The sequence below is a fragment of the Aphidius gifuensis genome, linkage group LG3 (genome assembly GCF_014905175.1).
Source record: "Aphidius gifuensis isolate YNYX2018 linkage group LG3, ASM1490517v1, whole genome shotgun sequence".
Lineage (NCBI taxonomy): Eukaryota > Metazoa > Arthropoda > Insecta > Hymenoptera > Braconidae > Aphidius > Aphidius gifuensis.
The window spans coordinates 15616953-15642753 of NC_057790.1; the positions used below are offsets into that span (position 1 = coordinate 15616953).

At 31.8% G+C, this 25801-nt stretch overlaps 2 protein-coding genes and 1 pseudogene across 2 annotated transcripts in view; 2 read left to right on the forward strand and 1 right to left on the reverse strand.

The window, feature by feature from the left end:
• Window positions 1–7754, forward strand: part of LOC122852112 (odorant receptor 10a-like) — a 28172-nt gene extending 20418 nt beyond the window's left edge. Inside the window, exons 3-4 of the mRNA XM_044151719.1 lie at window positions 6133–6417; window positions 7654–7754. Coding sequence (XP_044007654.1) covers window positions 6133–6417; window positions 7654–7709 — 341 coding nt within the window. The 3' untranslated portion in view covers window positions 7710–7754. The remainder of the gene's footprint in view (window positions 1–6132; window positions 6418–7653) is intronic.
• A 3288-nt stretch (window positions 7755–11042) lies between these two features.
• LOC122850945 lies at window positions 11043–13139 on the reverse strand. The gene is made up of 2 exons (XM_044149989.1): window positions 12894–13139; window positions 11043–11294 (listed from the first exon to the last, which is right to left on the reverse strand). Exons 1-2 carry the CDS (start codon window positions 13137–13139, stop codon window positions 11043–11045), a joined length of 498 nt encoding a protein of 165 aa, XP_044005924.1.
• A 4490-nt stretch (window positions 13140–17629) lies between these two features.
• Window positions 17630–25801, forward strand: part of LOC122850946 — a 220743-nt pseudogene continuing 212571 nt past the window's right edge.

Sequence of the window (25801 nt, forward strand, 5' to 3'; positions counted from 1 at the left end):
GACGTTGTAACTGATTGGCGAGCTAGGGTATTTTTTTTTAATGTATTTTAAATATAAAAAAAAAATCTCAAGCAAAAAAAAAAATAGCTAAAGGGGTTAAAAAAATTATTGAAAATTAAATTGAATTGTCGAGCAATGTGGGGGCTGAGCGGCATGGAGATTACAGAGGGGCGCGGAAAAAATAGAGTAGTGGGAAGTTTTTATCTTGTTTCTCTCTATAGCCCAGGTAGAATTTATCGTCGATTTTCGACACACAGTGTCCATTCGACGTCGAAATTCGAGCTCGAAACGACATCGAAAGGTGACGTTTTTCGATGTCGATCCGACTCACTGAAATATAATAAAACTGGAAGACGAACTTCGTGTCGCCGAGAGAGAAACTCAATGGTTGGCCTGTTGTCCCTGTCGGTACAGTCACGTCAACTATAATTGGTTGAGACTACTGAAATATAATGTAACTTTTATACCGTGTAGTACTAGTTTGTTTTGACGTTGACTGTACAAGATTTAATGTGCGCATGCGTGAGTGAGAGGGTAAGCCCACCAATATATTGCTATCTCTGGCGACACTCCGTGCATTGGCTAAGCATAGGAGTTCACCTTCCAGTTTTATTATATTTCAGTGATCCGACTGTGGTGCGTCATACGGTGATAATATTAACATATTTATTATAGGGCTCAGTAGATGGCAGAGTGAGTGATTTTCATCAGATTTATTTACGTATCATTAATTTGAGCAGGGATGGGCATACTGTGAGTTTTTGAGTTGTTTACAATTATCCAGAAATGAAACGTTTAAAACAGAATAAATTACATGTATTTCATTTGTTAAATAAATAAATGACTAAGGAGAAGCAGTAGCTAAGGGAAAGATGTAGCTAAGGAATTAACGTGACTAAGGAATTATTTCCTTGAAACATAATTCTTTGGCAACCTCAATTCCTTAGCTACATCTTCTCCTTAGCTACTGCTTTTTCTTGGACGCTTGTATTTTAAAAAAATAAATTTACATGTATTTTATTTATAAAATAAATAAAAAATGTCCAAGAAAAAGCAGTAGCTGAGGAAAAGATGTAGCTAAGGAATTAAGGTTGCCAAAGAATTATATTTTAAGCAACATTATTCCCTTGAAAGATAATTTTTTGGCAACCTTAATTCCTTAGCTACATCCTTTTCTTAGCTACATCTTTTCCTTGGACGATTGTATTATACTATTATTTAAAAATAAATTTACATGTATTTTATTTATGAAAGAAATCAAAAAGGTCCAAGGAAAATCAGTAGCTAAGGAAAAGATGTTGCCTGCATGTTAATTTCTTTGGCAAAATTAATTTCGTATAAATTAACATGTGACAACATCCTTTCCTTAGCTACCATTTTTCCTACAGCTTTTTATTTATTCAAATTAATAAAAAGCTATTAAAAAAATTTTAGCTGAGGAAAGGAAGTTGTCTACATTTTAATTTCCTTGGCTAAATTAATTCTGTATAAATTAACATGTGGCAACCTCCTTTCCTTACCCGGGAAAAACGGTTTGTATACAACCATATACAATCATATACAACCATATATGATTGTATACAAACTCATACAGTTGTATATCGCCATTTTCTGTATACAAATTTATAAAGTTGTATACAGTTGTATACAACCATATATGGAATTTATAGATCAAATTCAAGAATGGTTGTATACAAACATAGATAGTTGTATACAAGTTTATATGCCGTGACTTTCAGAAATTTATTAATATCATAAAAAAAAAAAAATTTATAATTATTTAAACAATTTAATTTTTTTGTCTATATATTTGATGATTTATTTGACCGAAAAAATTACACCATAAATACTTGACTTTACCGGGACTTGAACACGGTATCTTCTAGTTGAAACTCCAGAGCCTTACTTACCTAACCACGACAGCTACAATCGAAAATTATGAAAATTTGTTCTACTTAAATATTCATTATAATCATAGCAATCCAAGGATCAACTAACACTCGGCCGATATATGAATTTCATTTGTTTCGTATACCCCGGAATGTATATTGTCATAATTTATGAAAAAAGTTTTTTATCCCTGAAATTTTGGTTTCGTAAAAAAAATAAGTAGCTGTTATATATTATTAAACAAACACCCTTCCAATATTAAATACATAATAGCGGTTCTTAATATATTTTTATATACATGGAAAGAATGAGAAAAAATCAGTCTTAGTGATCCGAATAAAAATTAATGAATGGCAAGTCATAGGTTGGTCAGTCTTCAATGTGCTACTGAGTTGTAAAATTGTATATAATTTTAAAAATGTCCATATATGTTTGTATATATAACCATATATAATTGTATACAAGATAAATAAAGTAAGCTACCAAGTTGTATAGTTGTATATGATTTTATAAATTCATATATATAAATTTATATAAATTTATAATTAACATATATAAATATATATACAGTTGTATATGTCCATATATATGTTTGTATATAACCATATATGATTGTATACAAGATTAATAAACTAAGCTACCAAGTTGTATGGTTGTATATGATTGTATATAGTTGTACATAGTTGTATATGATTGTATATAGTTGTATATAGTTGTATAAGGTTGTATATAGCTGTATATGGTTGTATATGGTTGTATATAGCTGTATATGGTTGTATATAGTTGTATATAGTTGTATATGATTGTATATAGTTGTATATGGTTGTATATGGTTGTATATAGCTGTATATGGTTGTATATGGTTGTCTATAGTTGTATATGGTTGTATATAGTTGTATATGGTTGTATATGGTTGTATACAAACAGTTTATACCTCATATACAAGTTTATATAGTTGTATAAACTTATATACAAATTTATATGATTGTATAAACTTATATACAACTGTATATGGTTGTATACAAAGTCACTAAAATAATCAACTTTCCATATACATCTATATACGATTGTATATGTTTGTATATGATTGTATATGATTGTATATGGTTGTATATGGTTGTATATGGTTGTATATGGTTGTATACAAACCGTTTTTCCCGGGTAGCTATCCCTTTTCCTATAGCTTTTTATTTATTTAAATCAATAAAAAGCTATGGAAAGGAGGTTGTCTACATGTTAATTTCCATGGCTGAATTATTTCTGTATAAATTAACATGTGACAACTGAAAAATTTGAGCTACTGAGAGATCACGTGGGTTTTATCCGTTTCATCCTGTTTCAAACGTTTCATTCATGGATAATTGTAAGCAACTCAAAAACTCACAGATGCCCATCCCTGCGTATGAAGCATTTTTTTTTTAATTTATTGCTTTTAATGATATTGCTAATAAAAAAAATTGCCTTCTTTACCTATATATAGAACTTGACTCTACTGCCATCTATCAAAATTCAATGCAAGCGATTATTTTATGAACAAGTCCGAAACGACGTCGATCCGACATTGAATAGCGTCACCCTCCGACATCGTTTCGAGCTCGAATTTCGACGTCGAACGGAGCGTGGGCCTCAGAAATCGAGCGCCGAATAGACATTAGATTTCTACCTGGGAGTTTTCCTCTTCTAATATAAACTCCAAGCTGACTGCCAAACTCCCCACCACTCTATTATTTTCGCGCCGCTCTGTAATCCCCATACCACTCAGCCCCCACATTGCTCTATAATTCAAATTTTATAATTTAATTTTTAATAATTTTTTTAACCTTTTTAGCTATTTTTTTTTTGCTTGAGATCTTATTTTTTATACTTAAAATAAATTTTTAAAAAATACCCTAGCTCGCCAATCAGTTATAACGTCTCTTGTATATCGTGTTTTTTGCAATTTTCAAAAATTAATATCTCGGCGGGTCTACAATTAATTTGCTTGAGAGTTTAAAATTAAGTTAATATAATAAAATTAAAAGTATTTAAACAAAAAATTATGTAATTATAAGGAGTCTGAATAATCGATTTTTTACCTGGGTTACCTGTGGACGGGTGACCAAAAAACTGCTTGAGGGTATGTGCAACGTGTTCTAGGTCCCAAGGACTACCATTTGACAAGTTCTTTTCGTATACGGTTGAGTCTAGTTTTTTTGCCATCAGCTTACGGACTATATACGAAAAATTTTATAAAACATTCCGTTTCGGATATTTTATAAAAATCATTCAAAATTCTATAGAAGAATATTTTTATAGAACAGCGTATTATTATGATTATGATATAAACAAATCATTTTTTTTATTAAAATAATCCTATAAACCAAATCCTATAAAAAATTAATAAATTCATTCTATAAAAATCAACCACAAATTTTATAGAATTTATTCTATAAAAAAAGCGCCAAATCTATATAAGAATTTGTATAATAATTTTTATAAAAACGTTTTATAGAAATGTTTATAAAACTTTTTGCTACGTGTAACGCGCTCTTGTAGCAGTTTTCCTAAATATTATATGTCAAATATTCAATGGACGACAATATTAATGCTTCTTCACACCAAGTGATGTCTACAGTAGTAATAATATCGACAACTCAAATATTGAAACCTAGTACTTTATTATTATATACTTTAATTTATTTATTAATTTTTTCTTCATTTAATGTTACATTATAGAACGTAAATTTATAATTTATGATTAACCTATATCTGTGACAGTTTGCTTGGTGTATAATTTACTGAAAGCTTAATATGGTCCGCCTTTGAATTTTGTCCACACAATAGTCACAGGTGTTGCTACAAGAGTGCGTTACTATTTTTTTCTCCAGAAATTTTTAAGATATATCCTGAATATATGTTGGATATATCCTGGATATATCTTGGATATATCCTGGGATATATCTCGGATATACGCCATTTGGATATATCCAGGATATATATTTTTTCGTGGGGGCATTTACGTGTCAGCCCAAGGGTTCACCTATAGTATCCATCAAAACAAGTCTTCTCACAAAAATTCAGCCTTCCTGCGATGACATGACTTTTTCCGTGATGGGGGCTTGGACTATACCTATATCTATCCAGAACCGTTGTCTATAGCAAATTTTTAATCTGTTAAGATTTATACTGTCATTCCTAACTTCAAATTCTTTGTTTTTCGGTTTAGCTAAAGTGAACCAGAGTTAATCATCTGGACGAGTCTGAATCTGATCTAAGTAATGAGATCTCTGTTCCAAAAAATTAACTGAATTTATGTTGAGCATTTTGAAAACCATAAAGAGTAAGTCTCGAGAGAAGAATGGTATTTGGTCTTTTACGTGATCTTGTGAGCCGAGAAATTCTGCCTTTATCGGTTTGAAAAAATGTTTCAATGTAGAAAGTGATCAGCTCCCAAACACCCGTGTAGGAGACTACAACACGGCCATGCAACGGCCGATGCATGGCGAAATTTTGCCATTAATGGGCTGCCATTAATGGGCCACTCATACGCCGGGCCTGGCGCGTTACACCATTCTAATATTGGCTGCCATTATTGGCCCATTAACATTTGCTAAGATTGGCCCATTAACATTTGCCAAGATTGGCCCATTAAAATTTGCCAAGATTGTCCCATTAACATTTGCCAAGATTGGCCCATTACTTGCGAAATCAATTTTTTTATAAATAAAAATAAAAAAAATATTTTTTTTTTCAATTGCATATATAGATTATCGAGTCCAACTCTGTTTTTTTTTATAATAAATGTTTTTTTTTTCCTGCCTCTCGCGGGGCGCGAACTCTCGACCGAAAACCTAAACCTACACCAAACCTATGCTTTAACTAACTGAGCCACGAGCGCGATATATATATTTCGAAAGTTTTTTGTTCTCTTGTAGTAATTAAGTTCACTCGTAGACTTGGTAGACTTTTTTGAAAGATAAAAAGAGGGGGGGGGGGAAGTCAAAATATTCGAAATAAACCTAAAAATTTTTACAAAAAATTTATAAAATATTTACAAATATTTATAGAAAAAAAATTGAAATTTTTATATAAATTTTATAAATCTTTTACATAATTTTCTTGCCCATATTTTACAAAGTGATTTTATTAAATGACTCTTATATAATTTTTGCAAAATTTTTATAAAATATTTCCGAGGGAGCTCCGGAAGCAGTAAAAAAAAATAATTAATAAAATCATATTTCTGTTTTTCATTGTTTTTAGGTGTTATGCTTCTTTTAGCTCAGCATAAAGGCGATAGTGAAATTGTTTCCGCAATGGCCGTGAGGCTGGTACTTGTTTTCATTCAGCTTTATATTTACTCATATATGGGTGAAAAATTATCGACTCAAGCTGACAAAATTCAAGATGCAATTTATAATTGTCCGTGGTATACATTTTCACCACTGGTCGCAAGAGATCTAAAATTCATCATGGTTCGGAGCAATTATCCTTTTTATATAACAGCTGGAAAATTTTTACCGATGAATCTGATGAGTTTTAAAGCAGGTACTGATAAAAATAAATCGAGATTATTTCATTTTTCCATTTAAAAAGACCTGTCTAGCATATTCAATAGATCTCACTGATATCTATTAGTTTATTCACGGTAGAGAATAGATGATAAATCAAAAGTTTCATATATTAAAAGTATAAAAAAAACAAATATAGTTTTCCATTTTCAAACAAAATAAAAACCCTTTAATCTTAGTTGACTGTTACGAAAAATATGGTACAGATGAATGACAACAGTAATTATTCATTTAAACTATTTTTTGGTATTTGTACTTGAACAAGACTAACTTACACCCGTATTTCCGTGCGCAGAGTTTTCAATATACACATTTATGAAAATAATGCGTAGTCTTTCAATTTACTCATTGTTTCAACTGCAATAATGTGTAAAGCAAAAAACTACACATTATTCTTTTATTTTTCATTGGGAAATCACCAACACAACTAAACATTGTATGATGGTGTGATTTTTTTTTTTTTTTTATTAACTGGTGCAGTCTTCTGACGACTAAACATGCTGAACATGACTGACCATAACTATGGCTTTGTATACATTCTGTCTGAATATGAGTGAGAGTTTAACAACAAAATACAATCTTATTTCAACAAAAAATTGAAAATTAAATTAAAAAAAACTGTTTTAATGAGTAATAATGTCATATAAGACAGTAAAACTGATGCCAAAAAAAAAAAAAAAGGAGTTATATAATATAATAATAAAGCATACATGGAATTTAAAAAAAAAAAAAAACATTGAATTGTTGAGATATATCAAAATAAATAGATATTTTATAAATGTAATATACTATTATTTTTTTATTTTTTTTATTTCGGCCATCTGTTTTATTTTTTCATTTTTTATTAATTCACAGCAATTGTTATTCATTAATATTAATTTATAATTAATTTTATTTTTTGTGATCATATTAATTTTTTTTTTGACACTCTGTAAAATACGCCATAACGCACGAATTATATTATTGATGAATAAATTCAAAAAGCTAAACCATAAAATAACGATGATTTTGTTCGACCTATTTTTTTAACTATTTAATACTTCGCATCAAATCTCACCATTTATATCAAAATATTGTATTCATAAAATGTGATGAATTGAATTACATATGAAATCATAGGCTCATCAAATTTGTTGAATAGTCACTCTCTTTTGAGTCAATCATTACCGATCAAGTTTTTATTATATTAATAATAATTTTTTTTTTCTTACAGTTGTGAAATCGATGTTTTCTTTTTTCTCAGTCCTGAGACTTATGCTGCAAAATTAAATACTGTTCATTCATTGTAGTAGACACTGATAAAAATAAACTTGGAACTCTGTTTTATTGAATGTTTGTGTTTAATTATTTATACCAGTTCTTTAAAAAATATTGGAAAACCTATAATTTCCGCTTTTAAAAAAGTGAACAACTGCAAAGTGTAAAACTAAAATCAGTGCGGTTTACAAAGTTTCAAAAGTCCTTATGATTTGTCAAATACTCGCTTCAAAGCATCGGTATAATTTTCCACATTGTGCTACTGCAAATCTCTACTCTCTTCAAGTACTATAACTTTAATTTTGATAGACATCTTTTGATGTCTTATTGCGGCTAATATAAGAGTTTTTGATAACTTTTTAATTTTGTGTAACATTCCCAAAATTATAGACTAACGACAAAATTCGACGTCAGAATCTTTTTTTTCAGTTTTTTTTGTATTTTTTTTTCTGTTTCACTTTCCGGCGAAATCTGTAAATAAGAAAAGCATCAGAGCAGAGCTCTTTCTTCAACAGCAGAGGGAAAGACTGATGACATCATGCTATTTTTATCGATAAAAAGCATCTACACGCTCGTACTTGTTTTTGAACACACTCAGAGAAGGATATGTTAACAGTTAACATACCAATATGTTTACATTACGCATACAAAAGTATAATGTTAAGATATATATATTAACAATAAACATAGATATCTTAACTGTTAACATACTTATGTTTATAGTTAACATACGTATCTTTACGCGGCCAAATATTTTGATGCGCCAGTCTACTTCTTGTAATCTTTTTTTTTTGACATTATATTGTGATACTATTCTAATTGTAATATAATATAATATGTACTCGTGTTGTCATAAATTTATTCAAATTTAGTTTTTTTGTAAATTCATTCTTAATTTTACATTAAATTTTCATATTTACATACGTAAATGTTTTCAACTATCAACCTAACCTTGAAATTGTGTCAATTACAGATATCTTAATAGTTAACATACGCATATTAACTATTAAGATACGTATGTCTAATGTTAATATAAATATCTTTGATGTAAACTTATCAGCCACCACCCATTTAAACATGGCATATGTTAACATTAAACAGGATATGTTAGCTGTTAACATTGTCATGCAAGGTATGAATGATGTGTTCAACAGGTTAACTATTAATTAAAATGTTTATTTATTATTAGATTATATATATTCACTTTATGTTTTACATGTTTCTTGTATATCTATGACTACTGTCATGCATCATCCATGCATCACATAATGCAGGTCTACAACTTACTTCTAGTCACATGGCACAACTCCCTAGTAGTTACTAAGTTCTAAGGTGCTGACCTCTCAGTACCCAGACATCTCCCCCTTTAAGTATTTTTTAACCATACTGTGCAGTTATTTCCACACGTGATTCTTATTATTCTAGGTAATATAATCTTTGAGATGTTGTGGTCTTTTGACAATTCTTCCTGATCGTGTGGAATGGACATTGTTACTTGTATCTGGACCTCTTCTCTCCTGGCCTTGTTGTACTATTGTATCACGTACTCTCTTAATCTCATTGTTCGTATGATGCTGTTGATTATTAACTCTGTTATCTTCTGGGTGATTATTTTTTGCTTTTCGTTTTGTTACTTCTTGATTTTTAATTGTCTGTTCAAGTAATGTATTGTACAAATCTTCTCTGGCTTTGACACTAGTCGTCAAATATGGTCTTAGGAATCTTCTATTCCGATTTAATATCGTGCGCGATTCATCCATTCTTATAAAATATGCTCTTGGATATATTTCTTCTATTCCAATTACTGTTCCTGATTTTCACTCATCTTGACCCAGGTCTACCATCACTTTGTTGTTAATCTTTAGTGCTGGTAAGTCTCTTGCTTCTTTGTTGTAATGATTAATTTCTTTTTCTTTTTGTATAACCCTATGTTGTGTCAGATTTTCCAGGTTTGTTCTCTTCTCATTGGGATTTGCCCTTGGATTTTTCTGCTATACAGCAGTTGTGCCGGAGAAGGTGTCTTCATCTATTGGAGTGTTTCTGTACTCAAGTAATGCCATAAATACATCCTTTCCGTCGAAAAATGTTTTTTTCATTAATTTCTTTATTGTCTGTACATGACGTTCTATAAATCCATTAGACTGAGCATACGTTGGTGTTCGCCAAGGCTCGTGCTTGCCCCTCCAAATTCGTTGAGAGCACACTCTCTGAGTGGGCACTTGTAACGAAATATACTATTTGAACCTTGCATGTCTTTAATTAATTCGGTAAACGTCGGCAGCTGATGGTGTTCAAGTAAGATCGAATTGTTGAGGTGTTGAGGGTCCAGGCACACCCTAATCCCTTTGTTTGGCTTCTTAACAATAACGATTGGATTTATAAATTCTGTTGGTTCCGTTACTTTTTTTATAATACCCATCTTTTCCATACTCTCAAGTTCATCTTTTAACGAGTTGATAAGCATGAACGGTACCTTTCTGCATGGTGTTATACTAGGTGTATAGTCTGATTTTAGCTTTATATTAATTGGTTGAGATTTAATTTTTCCAATACCTTTGAATAAATCTTCGTTTTTAATTGTTTCATTTTTATCCCCTGAACATTCTACCGAATCTACTGCTCTTAACATATTAAGTTTGATTAAATCTGGTAATCCCAGTACCGCATGACTGTTTATTCCTGTTTTTACCACTACTAGCACGATATCGTACATGCTACTTTTGTATTCTACCTCAATTTTACATGTGCCTCGAACCTCAACGTTTCCTCCTTCAAAATTTGATACTGTATACTGAAAAGGCTTTAAGCGGGGTTTCTTTTTCCATGAATTATAAACATGCTGTGGAACAGCGTTTACCTGTGCCCCTGTATCAATTTTGAATTTAATGCTTTGACCTATACTTGAATTTAACGTGATCCACCAGCTCCGATTGAACTCATTTACACTTTCAAGTGTGCTTAATGAAAAACTTATGTCATTAATTTCATTATTACTATTATTTGGCTCTTCCCAAGTATTACCTTCAGTATTTTCTTGTAATTCATTTACTGTTCTGCTTCTACATACCCTTGCAAAAGGTCCCTTTTTCCTGCATATTGTACACTGCTTGTCTCTAGCTGGGCAGTTTACTACTGGGTGTCGTTCATATCCACAATTCCAGCAGCTTTCTTGTTGTCCCCGATAATTTCTTTGGTGTTGTGACATACCTTGTTGTCTCTGCTGTGGTCTGTTACTTTGTCCTCTTCCTCTTTGTCCACTGGGGCCTTGTTGGTTCTGCATGTAGCGGTTGTTTTGGCCGTGCCATCTTCGACCTCTGTTACTGTTATGCCCTGTATATACTGCATCTACTGATGCACTTGATCGTAGATATCTTTCAAGTGTTTTTCAGTTAATTCAGCTGCCTTGCAGATTGTTACAGCTTTTTCCAATGTCATGTCGTCTTCACGAAGCAGCTTGTCTTTTATACGCTTGTCTTTAACACCACAAACTAACCTGTCTTTAATTAGGCTGTCTTTTAATGTTCCAAAATCACAAGATGCTGCAATTTTTTTCAGATCTTTCAAAAATTCATGAAAACTTTTGTTTCTTGCTTGTCCCTAGCGAAAATGCCGATAGTCGGTTTGTGCACTGATCTCATACAAAAACGACACAAAACCGACACACGACTATAAGAATTTCTAAGTCACAAAAATAAATAGTAAGAAGCATTTAAAAAATAAAATATTATATCTAAAAATTTCTAAATAATATTTTTATAATTTAAGACACATTAGAATTTTTTTAAAATAATTTTTTTATTGAAAAAACTCAATTCTGTTTATGTATTAAAGTGAGGTTAGCTGTCAGAATCATCTGTACACGACTGTGAGATTTTACAATTCTCACACAATTCCGACACAATTCCGACAGACGACTGTGAGAATTGTAAATCCGACACAAATCCGACAGACGTACGACAGTATATTTTTATTTTGTATTTAATATAAAAAAAAAGCATTTTATTAATAAAAATTTTTATTCAATATTAAAGTTATAATATTATTGTAATGATTTTAGGCATATTAGATTTTTTTTTTTAAATAAATTTTGACAAAAAAAATAATTAGAATCGTCTGTGAGAATTTACAATTCACACACAATTCCGACACAATTCCGACAGACGACTGTGAGAACATTAATAATAAAATTATAATCTTTTAATAATTATAGGCATATTAGATTTTTTTTAAAATTATTTTATTAGTAAATTGTCATTTTTTGGTTTTTTTATGAGGTTAAGAACGGTTTTTTTTTTAATAATTTTTTTTTAAAACCAATACATTCAATCAGTTTCCCATGTATTTGGTATTTTTGTAACTCGAATTTTCTCACCACTTATTATTTTAAATGCTGGACTTGTTATTTCAGAACTTTCTGCAAATTCTATTTCTTTTGTAGTTAAGACATCCTTTAAAAAAGTCGTATTTAAGGCATCTTTGACTATTTTTATTAATAAAATGCTTTTTTTTATATTAAATACAAAATAAAAATATACTGTGGTACGTCTGTCGGATTTGTGTCGGAATTGTGTCGGATTTACAATTCTCACAGTCGTCTGTCGGAATTGTGTCGGAATTGTGTGAGAATTGTAAATTCTCACAGACGATTCTAATTATTTTTTTTGTCAAAATTTATTTAAAAAAAAAAATCTAATATGCCTAAAATCATTACAATATTATAACTTTAATATTGAATAAAAATTTTTATTAATAAAATGCTTTTTTTTTATATTAAATACAAAATAAAAATATACTGTCGTACGTCTGTCGGATTTGTGTCGGAATTGTGTCGGATTTACAATTCTCACAGTCGTCTGTCGGAATTGTGTCGGAATTGTGTGAGAATTGTAAAATCTCACAGTCGTGTACAGATGATTCTGACAGCTAACCTCACTTTTAATACATCAACAGAATCGAATTTTTTCAATAAAAAAAATTATTTAAAAAAAATTCTAATGTGTCTCAAATTATAAAAATATTATTTAGAAATTTTTAGACATAATATTTTATTTTTTCAATGCTTCTTACTATTGATTTTTGTGACTCAGAAATTCTTATATTCGTGTGTCGGTTTTGTGTCGTTTTTGTATGAGATCAGTGCACAAACCGACTGTCGGATTGCTGTCGGATTGGTATCGTCATTTTCGCTAGGGGTACCCTTATGTTAAATTTAAGTCTTTCTAGACTTGGTTTTGTTTTTGGTTTAAAGTATGCTTCAAATTTGTCCAATAATGTTTTCAATACTTTCTTTTCCTCATCAGATACTGCTACTTGAATTTTTTCATCTTTTGTAGAACCTCCCGAAGCCAGTAAGTATAATTCAAATGCTTGTTTAAATTTTTTCCAGTTTAGAGCCAAGTCTCCATCCATGCTCATTAGTTTGGGTTGTTTTAAATTGTCCATGTTGCTCTGTTTGATTAACCTCACTTTTACTGATTACCTTTCAACCTGTCTTGTTATCCAATGATTTCTTGATTAATTGTTTTTTTTTTTTTTTACTTTTTTCCCGACTGCGCCATGTCATGCAAGGTATGAATGATGTGTTCAACAGGTTAACTATCAATTAAAATGTTTATTTATTATTAGATTATATATATTCACTCTATATGTTTTACATGTTTCTTGTATATCTATGACTACTGTCATGCATCATCCATGCATCACATATTGCAGGTTTACAACTTACTTCTAGTCACATGGCACAACTCTCTAGTAGTTACTAAGTTCTAAGGTGCTGATCTCTCAGTACACAGACAAACATATCCTTCTCTGAGTGCAACTTTCTTTAAAAACGAAAAAATTAAAAAAAAAAGAAAGTTTTTCTTCATGTTGAATATTGAGTCATTCAAGTCTTTCTATCAGATTATTTCTAACTCTGTTACATCAAGTTGGAAGTTTTTTGAGTCAAGAATATGTTAAAAATATTTTTTTATTCTTCAAAATGGCCATATTAAGAGTACCAATAACATCAATAGCAATACTATCAAACCGTCAACACATCATAAAACCAAGAAAGAAAGAAAAAAAAATCACATTCTTCATTATAGCGCTTATATTAATGTAATACATATATTCTTTAGTCTGTTATCAAAGTTCTTGGTGCTCCATGTTGAAATATTACCAGATTTTCTCGTCTTTTCCGGATGACTTGCCCAGTTGCTGCTTTTGAAGGAGCCAACTCAACATCCTTTGTCATCTCATCTTGAAAGACTAGATCTTATGATCGACCAATTTTGTACCTTAGTGAAGGTCCCACGTCGTCCGCAACTATTACTGAGTATGGTTCTTGCCTTTCTTTCAAATCACGGGATTTAGCAGCATCAGACTTTGTCCGCTGCCAATAGTTTCGCCACGCGTCTATAAATTTCGTCAATGCCGAGATGACCTTACTGTTGATGTTCGTGACCCTCAAACATTGAATCTTAATTTCTTTGATAAGACCAGCTTCCAAGCGAAGAAGTTTTGGACTTCCGTCACGGTGGAAGATTGTGGCCTGTAAAAGTATAGGCGATCTTTCATAATCTTCCAGTCAGGATGACTATCGAGTTAATTGCTTTAGCAGCTACTACAAAAACTACCTGACTGGAATATAAAATGGTTTTAACTTGGCCACTCGCTGTGACAACTCTTCTCGGTAGGATAGCTTGCTGTTTCAATCTAGATTGCTTTAGCAACAGTGATGCGGCCGAACCAGCAGAAGAATGGCTACCTCCTGAGAAAACGGGTGCTCAGATAATAAGTAGACTCACAACTTTATTAAGATGGAGAACCGTTGTCTAATAATTAATTGCACGCTCCAACTTCGGCTCTAGTTTGGGGACAAATTCCTGGCAGTCACAATTATTTATCTGTCTATTATTTGTCTACTGGTTTTAATTCAAACATTCAACTTTATTACCCCCTGAACGGTTAGCACGCTCTAGGTAGAGGCGAAATCGGGAGTTGGTAATAAGCAACAAGTAAAACTTCTATGCAAACTGAACATTGGTCTTGACATTTTGGCCCGTTTGCGATTATGATCTATCTTACGTCTGAGACTCCCATGGAAATATTTTATAAAAAAGTGAGCGAATTTGATGACAAATTTCATATAAAAGTTTTATAAAGTTCTTCATAAAATTTGACATTTTTTTTTATAAAAATAAATAACAAATTTTTATAAAATTTTTTATATAATTTTTATTTTAAAAAAATTAATATAGGAAATTTTAAAAAATTTTATATAATTTTTTTTTTAATTTTATAAAGTTTAATGAAGTTTTCATAAAATTTTATAAAAAAATAGATTTTAATGAAAATTCAAAGAGTATATACAACTTTTTTAAAAAAATATATTATAAACATATGTCATAGTAATAAATTTAGAAAATAATAAAATTTTTATCTTACTGATGGTTCAATTATACTGTTGTTTTTTTTCATCAATATCTATTTCAAAATCTTCATCACATGATATTTCTTTATCATTTTCTTGTTCCAAATTAATCTTAGAAAAAAAAAAAAAATAATTGATAAATATTTTTCAATAATTAAAGTTTGAAATAAATACACATATATTTTACTTATTGTAGATAATGAATATAATTATTAAAATTCAGGCTTACTAGGGGTTTCATTTTATTTGTTATTTTTTGTTCCTCAATTTCATCTTCAGAATCTTTATCACTTAATATTTGCTCATCATATTTTTTTTCCAAATTGAGCTAGAAAAAAAAAGAAAAAAAAATTATCAATTGTTTACTTGATTCTTAAAAATTAAATTGTATAATATACACATGAATGTAGATTTTGCCATTGTAAATAATGAATTCTAAAATCAACAAAATTTCAACTTACTGATTGTTTAATTTTATGTACTACTTTTTCAATATTTTCTCGACTTGTTTTTTGTTTATCATCTTTTTTCAGATTGATCTGGAAAAGAGAAAAAAAAATAACTTTGTTTCGTGGTAAATATACCATTTAACAACCCACTGCTCGCTATGTTACCTTATACTCTACTGGAGTGGAGGCTGTTTCTCATTCTGTCTTTAAAAAAACATGATGTCTACAACCAGCTGTAAGATAGGGTTGTTAGAGTGGGTATAAGCAGAGTGACGCCAACAGCGGGTTCAAGTCCGCCATGTCGTGCTTTTTGTATAGAGTTGGTATAGGCACAGTGACGTCATTTCTGGGCACCTTATTGCCTTTGGCGTCACTCTGCTCATACCCACTCTATAGGATATCTGCTGGGGCTGCCACTATCTTAAATTATTTTGTGTATTGAAATATCTATGTTAAACGTCTGTCAATAGGCTACAAAAGAAACAAAATATTTTTTCTAAGTTGCCAAAGTTTTCGGGACTTAGTTACATTTATGGAATTAGAACTTATAAAAACTTCTGTTCAAATTGCTGAACAGTCTTATATCTTAAGTGAGACAACTAGATTATAAGACAACTTACTAAAAAAATCAAATCAATATTCTTTTTTTCTTCAGATATTTTTTCATTCAGTATTTAATATCAGTATACATAGATGTGCCTAAAAAAACCTGAATTTTTTCATTTTCTTTACAATTGACTAACTCAACAATATACTCAATATTTCTTTCTCTGGAATGAATTTGCACATGAAAACATACATCAATCAGATTTTTAACTTTAATCAACTTTGATTCAACTTTAACAATCTATGACTATGACTAGAATTTTTCCGAATATCTCCGTGATTACTCCGAATTTCTCCCAAATTGACCCACGCGGAGAAATGAGTGGAAAAATTTTCTTCTCGCCTTTGATTTCGGAAGAATTTCTCCGCGGTAAAATTATTTTTTTCACATGTGTTTCCGCGTGTTTGTTTTATTCGCGGAGAAATATTTCCGAACGTTCTCTTACCCAAGTTCATTCGAAGAAACGACGGAAAAATTTCTCCTCGTCGTTGATTTTAGAAAAAAATTCTCAGCAGTAAAATTATTTTTTCACACGGGTGGAGAAATGGCGGACAAACCTCTGCACCCTTTCTCAAGCTTTTTCCACTATTTGTTCAATTTTTTTCTAACTTTTTCAATTTTTAATTTTTCAAAAGAAAATTGACTAATTATTAATTGTTACATAACGCAAAGATAATGTTGTTGATATACCTGAGGTACTTGGTCTACAAAACTCTCGTGATTGTTCCATCAAATTGATGAATGTGGGGAAATGAGTGGAAAAATTTCCCCTCGTCGTTGATTTCGGAAGAATTTCTCTGCAGTAAAACTTTTTTTTCACACGTTTCTCCGCGTATTCTTATCGCGGAGAAATATTTCTGAACGTTTCTCCACCCAAGTCGATTCGGAGAAAATTCGTAAAAAATTTATTAATTAAATTAATGGTTATTCCAACGTTATATGAGCCGAAGACTAGTTTGCTGTAACCGTTATTTAACCGTTCAATAACTTCAGTTACTTCGAGGTTGCCGCAACGATATGACCCAATCAGTCTCGTGGGTTGGAATCAGATTATTCTGAGGTTTGAAGTTTTTATAGGGTTTGTTCGTGGTTGGATTACATCTACTAATATCAGACGACTTATCCCTGGTAAAAATATTTCTCAGCCATTACTCCGGCTTTCTTCGGCATTATTCGGTTATTGGCCCATTTTCGGAGAAATTACTCCGACATGAGATTGATGGCGGAGAAATTTTTCCGGCATGGGATCGATGACGGAGAAAATTTCATAGTTGTTATTAATAGATTATCTGCTTGACTATTTTTGAGTAGACATACTAGAAGTATTGTTTTCATCGGTTGAATATTTTCATGATATGACAATCTACGATTCTTTTGTGTTCTTTTGGTTCATGGAGAACCACATACAACCTTGCACATACACATAGGCAGCGTTCTTTCGTTAATTTTTTTTTAGCGCATCATGACCACGCATTTGCGCAAAGGTGAAAAAGCACGTGAGTTTTCAAGTGTTTGTAAGTGTTTGTAACGCACACATATATACTTTAAAAATTTTACTTGATTCCTCTACTTCTGCGCAACTGCGCGGTCAGAATGCGTGACAAAAAACTGGCCAAAGAACGCAGCCATGCTTAATTAAAAAAAAAAAATTGTCAAGTTCACTCACACATTTATAATCGAACGCATTTTTGATCACCGCTTGTTATGGACATAGTTGTTCAAGGTTTTCTTCCGCGGCGGACGGCTGCCGAGAAATACCACCTCCACTGCTCACCGTCACTACTTGCATATATGTGTGAGTGTACTATAGGAGTAGTGACTATATAGTGGCGGTTGGTGACGGTGAGCAGTAGTAGAGTGGGTATAAGCAGAGTGAAGCCACCGAGGTCCCATTAGTCCGACATTTTGTGCTCGCCGTATGGAGTGGGTATAAGGGGGTTCCGTCACTTCCGAGGTAAAAATCATCTATGGCTCCACTCTGCTTATACCCACTCTAAGCAGTAGTGAGCAGTAGAGGTGGTATTTCGCTGGTGGTCGTCCGCCGTGAAAGAAAGCTCCCAATAATCCGTAGTAGCAACGTAGATTTTTTTTATACATTTACATTATCTGGTTAAAAGAAAAAAGTTGTAGAGTTGTGCCCCAGTGTATAAGGCAGTAGAAAATCGTATAAATAAACAAATGAAATAATAAAAAAAGCAATATTGTGCCCAGGGCTTATACTAAAACACTAAGAATAAATGAATTCCGCTTGGATAAATTTGTAGTTGAGCAAAACAGCAGCTGCCGACTCATCAACGGACGACAGTCTTTATCCAATTGCAGTTTTAATAGATGAATTATAAAATAAAAATTTACTAGTAAGTACACTAATTATTATTTTTCAAATATATTACCAAAGTTTTTTATATTTGAAAAAAACAAAACATCTCGATCTTAGTCAGCAAGTATTTGTAACAGTGAGGTTACGACTGCAGCGGTTTTTTTTGATTAATTTCATCACATCAGTTGACCGACAATTTTTTTAAAATGTAAATATGATGAACAATTTATTTTATTTCAATTAATGAATATATTTTTATTTTATAGCTGCGATTGTAAAATCAAAAAACTTTTAACGATTGCCTTGGCACTTGGTGCTGAACGTACTTGTAGTGAGTCGATGCCTTTTTTGACAGAGACAATTTATAATGGAGATAAAGTTTAATTGGCACTTGCTGAACAACTTGGTATATTCACACCACTTGTAGGTCGACTTGATCATGTTTATTGTTTATTGTTTATTGGTAAGTATTTGAAAAAAAAAGATAATTATTTAAATTGACATTCAACAATTTAACATTATTGATTAGACTATAGCTTGATTAATTAATTAAAAATAAATACAAGCATACTTTAGCTTTGTTTTTCACATGTTTAAATGTAAAAACTAACATACTCACTTTACCATTAATTTGAATTTTCGTTTTATTTATTTACATCAATTGTAATTGAAAATAATAAATTTTAGCCATCACTTGAAGCATTAGCAGCTGTTGAAGAAACACTTGTACGTGACAAAGCAGTTGAATCGTTGCGTAATATTGCAAGTCGACACTGTCCAGCATATACAGCAGGTACAACGTTTGACATCTGGGGTGCTATTCTTGGTCCCGTTTTGCGGGAGTTATTGCGGATCCCGCAATAATGATTCGCCGACAAGAAATATTAGTCGCGATAGAAAAACATGATGGCGCTTTCTGTTGCTTTCATGTAAATTTTACCTAATTTTTGCGATTGCATACCACTATGGCAATTTCACATGAATGCAACGACAAGCGGCTTCATGTTTTTCTATCGCGACTAAAATTTCTTGTCGGCGAATCGTTATTGCGGGAACCACAGGACCACAGGGCTTCTTATTTTTTCTAAGTTTCATCAAGTTAACTCCGACGTCCTTCTATGCGTCAATTCATTTTTTTAAATGAATGTAAATTATATTATTTTTTTTTTTTATACCGTTAAAATTACATGTAAATAATATAATTTTTATAATTTTTATTTATAATAATAATAATAATAATAAATTATAAAAACTTTAAATAATTATATTTAATTGAAAAATCCTGGTGATTGGCTTACGTCAAGAACATCAGCATGTGGTTTAATAAGTTTATGTTATCCACATGTAAGTGGTTCTAGTGAGTAAATCACCAGTTAGAAGCGGACGGGAAGAATAAGAACCTTTGAGAAATCAATCTATGGAAGATTCTGAAATAGATTCTGGAGATTCTGAATATATACATTCGTAATGATAGAATTTTTCTATTGCATAATTTTTTTCTGTTCTTTCTATGTATTTTTTATTTGTATCGTCTCTATACAATATTGTATATTGTGACTATATTCATATGACTAAAACAATAAATTATCATTGAAACCTTGTTATTTATGCATAGTTCCAGATTATTTTCAATGTAAACGAGTTTATACAGTCATTTATTTACTGTAATATATAATTAGATAATTACCGTTAACGAACCGCTAACCAACTACGAATAAACTAAGTCTAATTAACCGCCAACGAACCACCAACAAACCCTAAATAAACTATGGGTAAACCATAAATGGTGACCCAAAAGAGTTAGTTTCTGGTTAGTTTTTGGTTAGTTATTTGAATCCAAAATATTCGGGTTTGAACAAGGTTTATCAACAGTTAACTAACAGTTAGTTCTCATTTGGTTATTTTTAGGTTTAAGAAGGGTTTGTTTTCGGTTTTTTTTGCGCACATTCCAACCTCGAGACAACCGTTTAATAACGGTTCATAAGGGGTTGGATCGTACCGTTAGGGAAATTACATTTTTGTTACTGAATGGTTGATGGAACAAGAATAAAATTAAGATCTATCGACTTATATCGTTTTTTAGCTAGTTCCATCGATTCATTGTCGAAAAATTTAGATAATGATGAAAAAAAAATAACAAAAAGTGTTTGTGACAGTGAAGAAAAATTCAAATTAATTACGAAAAAAGGGGTGTTTCGCTATGACTATGTTAACCGTTAGGAAAAATTTGATGATACCTCACTACCATCTGATCAGTTTTATGTGTTTTTTTAATCACATTTTATGATAAAAAATTAATAAAATTTTCGTAATCCACGCAAAGCAGACCGGCATGCGTATGAAGCTGAGCTGGAGAGGAGAATTGAGTTCTTTTCGGCGGAGTTTAACACTCCGAGTGAAATCGGAGACGCGGCGACTTATTTGAGGGACGCAGTGGTCGAAGCAAATGAAAATGACTGTCCTTCAAGCGTAGTAAAAGATAAGAGTGACTATTATCAGATTTTCGTAACTTGAATAAACCCTTTGCGTTGTCAGTGGTATATTCATCTATGAATACATCATTCACATCGAGCAATGGACAGGAAAAAAATTCACTTAAAATTATTGTTGACAACTGGTTTAATGATTCACATGAAGTCCAACTAGCATCATGTACCTAAAAAGAAAATTATTGTTAAAATTTGTTTATTAAGACAGCTTCAATATAAGTGAAAATTCAATGTTTATTCTTACTCTCGTTACTTTTTTTTGGTGGTTTTCACTCAAATAATCTGTCAAAACATCACCTAATAAGGATGGTACCACTAAATTTGGTTTTTATTTTCTTGAACCATCCTGACGATGTTGTATATATTGACATTAATCTATAATCTTCATATAAATCTTCATAAATATTTTCGTGAATATTAATATTTCAACTAGTAAACTTTTGTAAATTTGTAAATTTTTGCTCAGAAAAAAGAAAACTATGTAAAGAAATAAAATCACGTCACATAACCTTGAGCCTGGGGTGCTATTCTTGGTCCCGTATTCATTCAATAAATGAATGATCAAATTTTTATGTTGGAATTTTTTTACACAAAAGCTTACAGACCGATCAGTCTCACCTATTAAATGCTCAAGGCGCTGGAGCAACTTTTGGACAGATATATAAGGGATGCGATTCGAGTTAGCGGTCCGCTGTATGGGCTGCAATTCGCCTACCAGCCAGGGAAGTCAGGCGATGCTGTAATCCATAGGCTTGTTAGTAAGTTGGAAGGTGCCAGGGAGCACTATTAGAAATGCCTAGCACTGACGGTCACGAGCGGACTTATAAAAAATAGGCAGTGGAAGGGATGCGTAGGTTATACTGGACATTGAACTATTACTGTCGAGCAGAGAAAGTTAAATTCTGCGGTATTAGCTAGGCAGGACTTTCTGGAAGAAAGATACTGCTTTGAAAGAAAATACAGGGTAAATTATCTGGAACGGGAAGAGTGGATGAATGAAGCGGGACCAACCTCGGGATACGATATCATCTAGTTCATGGATGGATTCAAGACCAAGGAAGGCATTGGGGCAGGAATCTGGCTCCTAGGATCGAAAAAGGTGACTCATTATGCTCTGTGTAAAATCTGCACGTTCTATCACGCGGAGGTTTTCGCACTGTTAGTATGTGCAGAGATAAACTGAAAACGTGGCTATAGGAACAAAAGGATCTGCATCTGTTCTATCAGTCAAGCGGCGCTGCTGGCGGTTGACGCATCAGCAGACAAATCAGCCTTGGTAAGAGAATGTCGGGAGAAATACTGGCATAAATAGATATACTGGCATCGCGAAACATGTTCAAATTGTTATGGATACTGGGGCACTCGGTGATGAACTGGCGCGTGGTGGCTCAGCAATGAGACTCTATGGGCCGGGACCAGTCGTAAGGGTAGCGGATTGTTTTGTTAAGTCAAAAATTCGTGCGTATTAACACAAGGTACATAGGAAATTATAGAGTGAGGAGCCTAAAGCGAGGCAAGCTCACAGTTTTCTATGTGAACCTGATTGGAAGGTGGCCTAACAGCTACTAAATATGACTAGTTGCCAATTGAGGCTGGTAGTAGGACTGGTAAGGGAACACTGTAGACTCGAGGCACATCCGAAAAGAATAGAACTAGTGTCAAGTGTGAGAATAATATTATTTTAATATTTTTAAGTTAATGGACCATGAGCAAATGTACGTAGTGGTTCTTTTGGGGCTGGATCTATTAGCAGTGGTGCTTTAAATGCACCTTTCAGACTATCTGTTTATTTAAGTCTTACTCCCTTATTTTCTATAATTTTTATTAATATTTTTAAGTGATCAATGAATTTTTTATTACTATTATCTTTTGTTTTTAAACTCTCATGTACTCATTACCATTTATTTGTAATTTATTAGATTCATCAGTCGTTAAATTGTCCTTGTCATTTGTTGTTAATATTATTGACACAAAATCATCATCAAGATTTGTATAGATTGGTGATATATTTTTTTGTCTCGGTATGACTGTTGTTTTAACAGTACTTGCATTTTAGTTTTTTTTTTATTATTTGTTAATGATGATGGTCGCCAATTATTATTTTTAATATCTTCAATTTCATCAGTTGTTTCTTCATGTGTTTTCTCAAGGATCTTAACATTATGATCAACAATCAAATTAATTATTTCATTTATTGGTGAATTGATATTTTCAATCATAATCAATTCATCACTTCCAAATACTGGTGTACATTTTATATTTTCACTAGCTGAACTTGAAAATGGTTTTGTTATTATACATCTAATGCATGATGCACAGAGTTATCTTCTCAATTGTTCTTTTTGATCATCATCATCATCAAACTAACTTGTCGCTTGCCCGTTGATAAGAATATTAGTTCTTGCATTTTCGGGTTGACTGAAAATGATGTTTCGTCAACATTCCATATTCTATCACTCGGGTACGTGTCTCCACCACTTTGTTTGTCAACCAGTACAGTCATTTACTCTTGATATTTATGATAAAAAAATACAAACATTCCAAGAGTAGACAGACAATAATAAAAGCAGTAATTTAGACTTGCCTTTTGCCATTAAAAGTAATAAAAAAACTGATCTATAAAAAAATAAAATTAATTAATTATTTAGAAAAAAAAAAGGGCTGACTATTTTTAGTCACTCTTTCCTATGAGCGCGAGTTATAAATCAGTTATTGCCAGGGTCCAAAAGTTTGGAGATAAATTTTATGATGACCTCGGTGGAGAAAATCTCCTCCCCCCCCTTGACTTTCTCCGGATATCGTCTGAATCGCTCAGAATTTCTCCAGGATTGCTCCGGATTTCTTTTTTATCTCTCTTCAATTTTTCTATCTCGTCGTTTGTTTATAATAAAAAATAATCGTCTTTTTTATCAATCAATATTGCAACTTTTTGGGCATATCTATGTAATTTAGATAAAGATTAAATTAGCTCATACACTGAGAGAAATCTTAGATTTTGACGAGACGTTCGCTTCTTCAGACAAGAAGGGCCTTCTCGATTGAAGTAATTTCATCACAATAATTTATTTCTTTGCGCGTAGTACTCAGAAGTAGATAATCGGAAAAAGAACTCTATTTTGAAATAGGAAATAGATGGTTCGATGACGCCTATATTTTACAACCACTCCAAAATAATTTGGAACAAAACTGTCGCTTCTTCGCCGAAGAAGCGTAATTTTTATCTGAGAAAATCCACCCTCTTCGAGAAAAACTTTTTATTCTATTTTATAACAATTTTTCGCTTTTTACAAGTAGAACAGTATCGGGAGTCATGTGATTCAAAGAGAGATGTACTAATTACATATTGAAAAAACGTACTATCAATGGAATTGGAAAATAAATTACTTGGAAGCAAAATTTTTAAAATGAACATCTGGTAAGTTTAGTAAAAAATCAGGGCCCTCTTTTCTCAAGTAGAGGGAGTTTTTTTCCAAAAATATAAATTTGGCAATAAGCATAATGTAATTGAGTTTTAATGAATCGCCGATATGCTTAATATTTTTTTTTTTTTGATTGCGTAAAATTTTTTATAATATTGAAATGTAAGAATTTTCCGTTTCTATTTTTCTTCGTTATAGAGTGTGTAGAAGTTTCTATTGAAAAATCGAAATGATGAGTTCCTGAATATAAATTATCGTATAAACTTTACAGCATTTTTATTTTAGCACGGAATATTTTATTCATCTAAACTATTATATCGCACAAAGGCAGTAGCGATTGGTCGTGATACGTGCCCCACTAATACATAATTTATTTTTTATTCGTCAAAATCCCGAATTGTACTATCAAAACAAATAAAAATCAGATTGAAAAAAATTAAAGCAACAACTAATTGCAAATAATAGTCATTTTGTCGATAACTCCATAAATTAAAATGTACTAAGTAGCCGATACATTTGCATCGAACACTTCTTCACACAAGAAAGTTAAATCCTGTTTAAAAAAAAAAAAAAATTGTCAATATTCACGATCGTTGAATTATTCTGGAATAGCAAACGATGGAAAATATAAGCTTCATCTTATATTTTGTAAGTTTAGTCAAAATCAATGCCTTCTTCTCTGAAGTAGGGGGAGTGTTTCTAGCAAAAATATAACACTACATGTCTTACTTTTGAGTAAAAAAAACTTGGCGTGAATACTCAATTTACTAAGTAAAATACGTGAATAGTATATTTCGTTACAAGTGCCCAGGCAGAGAATGTGCTCACAACGAATTTACGAGCCTTGGCGAGTATTTCCCCTACAAATGAGTTGTGAGCGGGCTCTCTGATTGGGTACATGTATCGAACTATATTTTATGTTACTAAAGACAGTGGGATTTCCAAAAAACGCACTACCCAGGGAAAAATCGTCAGATCAAATCAGATCAAATCAGATCTAATTTGATCTGGGCCAAATGAAATTTGATCTAATTTGATCTGGCTCAGATAAGATGTGATCTGATCAGATCAAATCGTATCTGACCAGATTAAACTTGATCTAACCAGATCTGACTAGATCAAACTTGATCTGCGCCCAGATCAAATCTTATCTGACCAGATCAAACTTGATCTAACCAGATATGACTAGATAAAACTTATCTGACCAGATCAAACTTGATCTGTTTAAATCTGACTAGATCTAGTTTGATAAAACTTGATTTGCACTTAGATCAGACTAGATCACGGGCGAATGAATGTTTAAGGAGACAAATTTTTCTTACGTTTTATAATCACTGCCGTGGTTAAGTAGGTAAGGCTGTGGAATTTCACACAAGAAGCATTGAGTTCAAATCCGAGTGATGTCA